The sequence below is a fragment of the Malus domestica genome, chromosome 01, assembly GCF_042453785.1.
Source record: "Malus domestica chromosome 01, GDT2T_hap1".
NCBI classification, from domain to species: domain Eukaryota; kingdom Viridiplantae; phylum Streptophyta; class Magnoliopsida; order Rosales; family Rosaceae; genus Malus; species Malus domestica.
In genome coordinates this window covers 12,915,853-12,923,742 of record NC_091661.1, presented here as the reverse complement: position 1 = coordinate 12,923,742, position 7,890 = coordinate 12,915,853, and the positions used below count along the sequence as shown (strand labels likewise).

Here is a 7,890-nt window from a genome sequence, read left to right as displayed (position 1 = left end):
TATTGCAGTTCAGAATTGACTTAATCTCAAAGCAGTCTTTCTTCATGGCCCAAACAAATAAGAGGCAGTCGTTCGCAAAAAAAAAATGATGGATTAGTGGCACACCACGACAGATGGAGATCCCCTAGACTACTCTGTCGTTGTGGCATTGGTCAATGAGGGCAAAAAGTCCTTCAGCATAAAGAAGAAACAAATAAGGTAAGATGGGGTCCCCTTGTCGGAGCCCACGACAATGGTGAATGTAACCGTAGGGAGATCCATTCACAATGATAGAATAGGTAACCGAGGAAACGCATTTTATAAGAAAATTCACCCAATGCCCAGAGAAGCCCAGTTTTGTGAGTACCATACGCAAATAGCCCCACTCAATAAGAGTGTATGCTTTGCACATATCGAGTTTAATTTCCATTTGCCTTTTCTTCCCCTTTTTTTGTTTGAACATGGCTTAGGCAACCTCCATAGCAAGAATGGTGTAGTCTGAAATAAGGCGATCGAAAATAAAAGCACTTTGGTTTAGGGAGATGATACACGGCATAATGGCTTTCATGCAATTCACCAACATCTTTGAGGCAATCTTGTAAAGAACATTGCATAAACTTATGGCCGAAGCTGGGACATCTCGGAAGGTTGAAACAGTTTAGGAATCAGAGAAATGTGAGTACAATTGATCTTGCAATGGATCTGACTAGATTCCAGAAATGAGACGATGGCAGTGGATACATAGACTTTGACAATTGCCCAATATTTCTAGAAAAACAAAAGAGGCATGTTGTCCGAACTTGGAGAAATGAACAGTTGCATCTGAAAAAGGGCAATCTTCACCTCCTCTATGGTGAAGGAGGCGTTAAGTTCATTGTTCATCTCCTCAAAGATTTTTCGATCAATAGCATCTATGATGACCTGAGAGTTCCCAGCCTGACTGGAGAAAATATCAAAGAAGTAATTAGTCACCACGGATTCAATCCCCCTTTGGTTAACATGCCATCTCCCTTGATTGTCTTAAAGCTTTACAATTCGATTCTTAGCTTTCTTGGTATTTGCACTCCAACGAAAGAATTTGGAGTTGCGATCGCTGTTCTTCAGCCATAATACTCACAAGCATTGACGCCAACATGCCTTTTCATGGGATAGAAGCTCGTCGAGCTTATTCAACCAGGTGGTACGTTCAGTCAGGATCACATCAGTGCATTGATGAGCAAGGTTGAGTCCTAGCCAATCACAAACCTCTTCAATAACAATCAGGCAAGATTTGAAAGTACCCTAGTTCCAATTAAAAAGGGCAACATGAACGACCTTACTTTGTTCACTAACGCAGAACATAGGAATGCTCATAGCAAGATGTGTCCAGGCCTTGCGAATGATCTCTTCATAACCATCATTCTTCATTCCGCATTCCTCGTATCAGAACAGACATCGAGGTCGTCTTGGGTCAGGAGGGCATCACAAATCTCAACCAGAATGGGAATGTGGTCAAACTTGCTAGGCTTGAGATGAGTGACAAAAGAATGGGAGAATTGCAGAAGCCACTCCAAGCAAGCAAAGAAACGATCCTGACGCTATTTAATTCCCCTATTTCGAGAGGTCATCCATGCGAACTTATCCCCGGAGAAGCCCAAGTCCGGAAGATTGCAATCGGAGATGGCCTCACAAAAATCTAGGATTTGGCCAATTGGAAGGAGATTCCCCCCTTCCTTCTCCTCCAAACGAAATATCTTATTAAAGTCTCCGCTGTAAAGCCAAGGGAGCTGGGATGAGGCAACAAGAGATAGGAGAAGATGCCAGGATTGGACACACCCAGAGGGAGAAGGATGATCGTAGAATCCGGTTAAATGCCAATGGACCGCATCACCAATACAATCAACGGTTCATCATGAATATACTATTTGGTACCTAAACTGTTGATTTATTTGATACATTTGAATGGCTAAACAATATCGGATTCAAATGATTTTGTAGGGATGATCTTTAAACAATGATTAAGAGGTTGAAAGATTCTAATTATGAAATTTTTATGATAAAAATACGTTGGTTGCAAGTAGAGAAATGAGCTCATCCCCCATGGGAGAATGCAAGTATTATCCTTATTTTATTATACGTCTATATAATCCTCTCTCCTCACATGCAATAGAGTTGGTCATTTTAGAGTTTGTGCTTGATGATATTCATGACTTGAAAACAACCATTGTTGCATATAGAGTTTGAGAGAAATTTAGAAATTTCGTTGACCTCAAATACTTGAGTCGTCCGGTCCCTAAGATGAGTAAGAGTTGTACTAGCCTCTCGGCCCCTGCTCATCCATCAATATTCTGTCATAGCATTAGGAGGTTTCGAGAGTTAGAGGATCTCTTCCTTGAAATCTTCTCGAGGTGGATCAAACAAGAACCTTTGTCTTGAAAAGGGCTTATCAACACCATTCTTGGGTTGAAGATTCGCTCCGGAGGTTGTATCTAACCTTTGTTCTTCTTCAATTTAAAAATATATACATATATACACACATGTATGCACAATCTCTAAATCAAAGATCTTGAAAAATAGGATTTAAAGTTTTAAATTATAAAAGGCATAAAACCATTCCTCCCCTATGAGAAATAGGCATGCAATTGTAGTTTTGGTTTGAAACCAACCGATGCATGTCGATTTCAGGGAGAAAATGATGAGACCCAATTATATTAGGTCAGAGCCCAAATTAAGGCCCCCTTGAAGTCCCTCGTATTTCTATCGTACTTCCCTCGTATTTTTTATATATTTTGTTAGTCTGATAAGAGTTGTATTCATTGAAGGTGCAAAACAAGTAGTAAGTTACGTTTATTCACATGATTGGAGAATTGTGGCAATTTTGTGAAAAACTTGTAATAATAGGTCGATTGTTTCTCTAGCTTGCAACTTGTATTCAATTTTGGGTTTCATTTAAAAGTTAAAAAGTAGGTGAGTATGAAAATGACTTATCTTTAATATTAGAAAATCAGAATAAAAGTTGGGGTCTCAAAGCTTCACCAATTTTCAATTTCAATCATGTCACATTCAACTCCGGTATCTCTGACAATGTAGGGTGTGGAGGTTTCCTTCAGAAAGCTAATGACCAGAAAAAAGCTCAGGTCTATATTGTGATTGATCTGCAGTGCAAGATTCTACAATCAAATTGATTACATGAAAAAAAAATTATTGACCTAAAAAAATGAACCCTAAACAAAGAAAAATTACATCTGGAAAATGGACATTATTTCCTCACCTGCGACTTGATGTGGTTGAGCAGCAGTTATAGTTTTATGCGACAGCAGGCATGTCCTTGAGCCATGCATCCAGGGGCTTACCAATTGAAAAGACAATGAAGCCAATTTCGCGCAGTTTATCTACATCGATAACATGCCTACCGTCGAAAATGAATGCCGGTTTCTGCATATTCTCATATATCTTCTTGTAATCGAGAGTCTTGAACTCATCCCATTCAGTGAGAATGCAAATACCATGGGCACCCTTTGTTGCCGCATAGGCATCCGAGACCATACTCACTTTCTCCAGAGTACTACTGCTGCTCATTGGTTGCAGGTGCATCGGGTGATCCCAGTCGAACTTTCTCATAGTCAGTTCCCTGCTGATCTGGTCCTCGGTCACCTGTGGATCATATATGCTCAGTTCGGCCTTGTCAATCAACAACCCCTTGCACACATCAACTGCTGGGGTCTCCCTTGTGTCACCAGTATCTTTCTTGAAGGCAAACCCTAGTATTGCTATCTTCTTTGTCGACACAGTGTTGAACATGGATGCAACTACACGATTCACAAACCTGCTCTTTTGGTACTCATTGATCTTCACAACCTGTTTCCAGTACTCTGCTACCTCCGGAAGACCATTGCATTCGCAGATGTAAACAAGATTCAGGATGTCCTTCTGGAAGCAGGATCCCCCAAAACCGACACTAGCGTTAAGGAACTTGGGGCCTATCCTAGTGTCCATACCAATAGCATGCGAAACCTGTGTAACATTTGCCCCAGTAGCCTCACAAAGCGCAGACATGGCGTTGACAGACGATATTCTCTGTGCCAAGAATGCATTGGCAGCAAGCTTGGAGAGCTCTGCAGACCAAAGATTGGTGGTTAGGATACGGTCTTCAGAAACCCACTGAGCATAAATATCCTTCAATGCTTTGATGGCCTTCTGGCCTTCAGCGGTTTCCCTGCCACCGATGAGGACCCGGTCGGGTTTAAAAAGATCTTCAATTGCAGTTCCTTCGGCAAGAAATTCAGGGTTTGAGAGGATCTGGAATTTGATTCCCTTGCCGTTGTGGGTCAAAATTTTTTCTATTGCCTCGGCTGTTTTCACAGGGACGGTGGATTTTTCGACAACAACTTTGCTAGACTCGGAGACATCGGCAATCATTCGAGCAGCACTCTCCCAATATGTCAAATCTGCAGCTTTGCCTGCTCCGAGACCTGTAGTTTTGGTCGGGGTGTTGACAGAGACAAATACTATATCAGCTTCCTTGACGTGCTTCTTCACATCAGTGCTGAAGAAGAGGTTCTTGCCGCGGCACTGCTTCACGACGTCGTCGAGGCCGGGTTCATAAATGGGAAGTTGGTCACTGTTCCAAGCTGCAATCCGTTTATCCCAGATGTCAACGACGGCTACTTCAACGGACGGGCACTTGAGTGCAATCACTGCCATTGTAGGGCCCCCAACATATCCAGCTCCAATGCAACATATCTTCACCATTTTCGTTTCACTCTATAACCAATGCAAGTCTACAATGCAACAGTAGTTTTTTTTTTTTTGGTCATTCAGTAGTTATTACTTTATATATACCCAATGGTATGCATAATTATCATGTACCACAGTAACAGGTGAAATGGCAAAGATTCACGTATGTTGCACTTGCTTGACTAAGTTAGAACAATAATAATACTTAAATTTCTGCTTTATCGATCCTAGCTACAAAAACTCAGCGCCACACCAGAATATATAATGAAAATGAAAACGAAAACGAAGCATGGTAACAACAGTTTAACCAAACCCAGTTCGCATATCTAGACTCTTTCGCCTCGTCCTATTCCTGGCATCCCAGACCTAGAATTTTATGCCCCAATAATTGATGATATTTTTTGGTTATTTCCAAATGAACACCTAAATTTTTAAAGAAAAACAAGGAACAAAATGAGATGTAGGAAAATGCTGGTAGATTACCATAGCTAGAGATATAAAAATGTTACCAGAAAAGCTTTAAGCTCGATGATCGTGTGTGTGGCGTCCAATAACACTAAATACACACTTGCCTGCGATTGCTGATTGCTGCGACGAGACGAGAATAAACGACCCTTTCTTTTTCTTTCTTGTGGTAAGTTGTTGATAAAGTAAGGAGTTGATGATAAATAATAATAATAGAGGAGGGCCTTTTTTTTCTGTATCCACTCAAAAATACCGGGCCTTTACTCTCTCTGAACCTCTCACTCTCAAACTGGAGGAAACAAAAGTCAGTCAGGGAGAGAGCGAGAGAGAGAGCGTGTTTTTTGGAGAGACCATGGATGGCAATGGTCTTTTTGATCTGATCCTATTCTCTCTCCCGCCGCTCGCTCCGTCCTTCCCAATCCCAATAGATAGCGAAGAAAGAAAATAAATATCACATAGAAAAGTAGTTTTTCTTCCATGGTACCTAATAGTGGTGTTTGGGAAAATTATTTTGCGTAAAATAAACTACTGAATCTTTGAAAATTCATTGAGCATTTTACGGACATAACAACCAAGATCACTAGTAATCACCATGAGTATCTGACCCTTTGGTCATTGGAAGGAAATAATGTCTGCCTGTAGGATTCGTCAAACCTCAAAGGGTTCTGATAAGGGGGAATGATAATGCTAGCCAGATTAAATTTGTAAACTAAATTTTGAAAACTAAAAGAGATGAAAGTTGATTGGTTTATTACTTAAGCGTTGATAAACATGCTCATTTCTATTGGTGACACATCATTTAGTTTGTAAATTTTGTCTAAAAATTTAGTCTTCTTGGCATTACCCGAGGCGGAAAGTTGATCCATATCAATATACGTAAATTGATTGGCTGAAGTTGAACCAACTAATACGAAAACATGCAAGGAAGTTAATGAAGAAAGGGGTAATGTTAGGGAGACTAAATATATAAACTAAATTTTGTAAATTGAATGACATGGAAGTTGATGATTGGATTATTACTTTTGTTATTTTTTTTTAACAAAATGATATTAATATTATCTACACTAAGGGGGTCAGTGAGTGGGTTAAGCCTTAAAATGGGCTAGCAATAACATTGTTCAAATTTGCCTTTGGAGATGATTGAATTATTACTTAAGTGTTGATTAGTGTTGTAGACATCGAAATTTCGGTGAAATAAATGTTGATCAATAAATAAAATTCCAATGTTCATCTGTCACATAAATTTTACACGTAGCATGTGACTCAACAAAAAATTGAAAATCATCGGAAAAGTCATCAGATAGGACACGTGTCAACACGTGGCAGAAATGATTTATTTAATCTAATTATTTAAATCCAAAAATCAAGTTTTGGAATTCTATAAATAGGAAGCCAAGACATTCATTTTGATTCACCAATTCACATTACACCAAAACCTTGAAGCTTTGAAACTTTAAAACTCCCAAGCAAATCCCAAAGGATCAAGAAAGCTCTCTTCATTCTTCGTCAAATCCTCCTTCAAAATCAAGCATAGACAGCTCTTGAAGAACTTCCACCAATTCAAGATCAAGCCCCAACGGCCCCTTGAAGAAAGTGTTCATCGTTCATCGTCTGTTCATCCTAAGATCAAGCCCCAACGACCCTTTGGATCAACAACATCAACAAATCCACACATCCAACCGTTCTTCAAGATCAAGCCCAAAAACCCTTGAAGATTCGTTCACCCATCAACCTTCAAGATTAAGCCCAAAGGCCCTTGAAGAAATCCGCACAACTGTTTCTTCAAGATCAAGCCCAAAAGCCCCTTGAAGATCCGTTCGTCAACCTTCAAGATCAAGCCCCAACGGCCCTTGGATCAACAACATAATCCATAAATCTACACATTACGAAGATCGAATCAGAGCCCAAATTTGTATAAGAGATTGTAACCCCTAAATCATTAATACAAATATTATTTTGTTCACGTATTCTTGTCTCATTCATTGCAGGAATTTCAGTGTTTACAAATTTGGCACGTCCAGTGGGACAATCTCTACCTCTCATCTATATCTGCAAATCCGTAAAAAGCACAAATGGCATCAATGAAGGCTCAAGTTGTTCCCGTAACCAATGTGAAGAACAAGAGCGTCATCGCCGTATGCGGTGTCACTTCGGGCATAACAACCTGAAGCAAGGTAAGAGCTCTTTCTGCCGTCTCTTCCACCCCTGCATCAACTCTGCCGAAGGAACAAAAGCACCTGAGGCACGAGCCCGTGATCACCTTGGCCTCGCTAAGGGAGCCAAGGGAAGAAAGCCCGAGGAAGTACTCTGAGTCCTCGCTTTCCGATGCCGACTTGAGCGACAACACAGCCATGCAAGTCATGGCTACCGGAGTAACTTCAACTGATGAGCAGCTGGGTCAAATGAATGAAGCGATCGCAAAACTCACACTGACAGTGGAGGAAAAAAACTTGCAAATCGTTGCACTTGTCAACCAACTAGATGCAAAGCCCGATGTGAAAGTCGACCCAATGGTTAATCCATTAAAGAAAGAAGTCGATGAAGAAGATGAGCCTCCAGCGAAGAAAGTTGAAGAGAAGTCGGAGACAGACCAAACAATGGCATTCACAGGATTTCTCTCTATTTAGCAGCTACAAGAGATGATCGCCAGCACCATCAAGGCACAGTACGAAGGAAGCTCGCATGACTCCATACTATACTCAAAGCCCTACTCCAAGAAGATTGACGCTT

General features: G+C 40.6%; 1 protein-coding gene across 1 annotated transcript; it reads right to left on the bottom strand.

Moving 5' to 3' along the window:
- Nucleotides 1-2,926: 2,926 nt before the first annotated feature.
- Nucleotides 2,927-5,559, bottom strand: LOC103445909 (UDP-glucose 6-dehydrogenase 1-like). The gene is made up of 3 exons (XM_070823182.1): nucleotides 5,205-5,559; nucleotides 3,230-4,739; nucleotides 2,927-3,113 (listed from the first exon to the last, which is right to left on the bottom strand). The coding sequence occupies exon 2, from the start codon at nucleotides 4,708-4,710 to the stop codon at nucleotides 3,265-3,267; it is 1,446 nt and encodes a 481-aa protein (XP_070679283.1). The 5' UTR covers nucleotides 4,711-4,739; nucleotides 5,205-5,559; the 3' UTR covers nucleotides 2,927-3,113; nucleotides 3,230-3,264.
- Between the last annotated feature and the right edge of the window lie 2,331 nt (nucleotides 5,560-7,890).

What these genes read in the sequence shown, in the direction of transcription:
- LOC103445909 (XM_070823182.1), bottom strand. Translation starts at nt 4,710, where the DNA reads ATGGTGAAGATATGTTGCATTGGAGCTGGATATGTTGGGGGCCCTACA.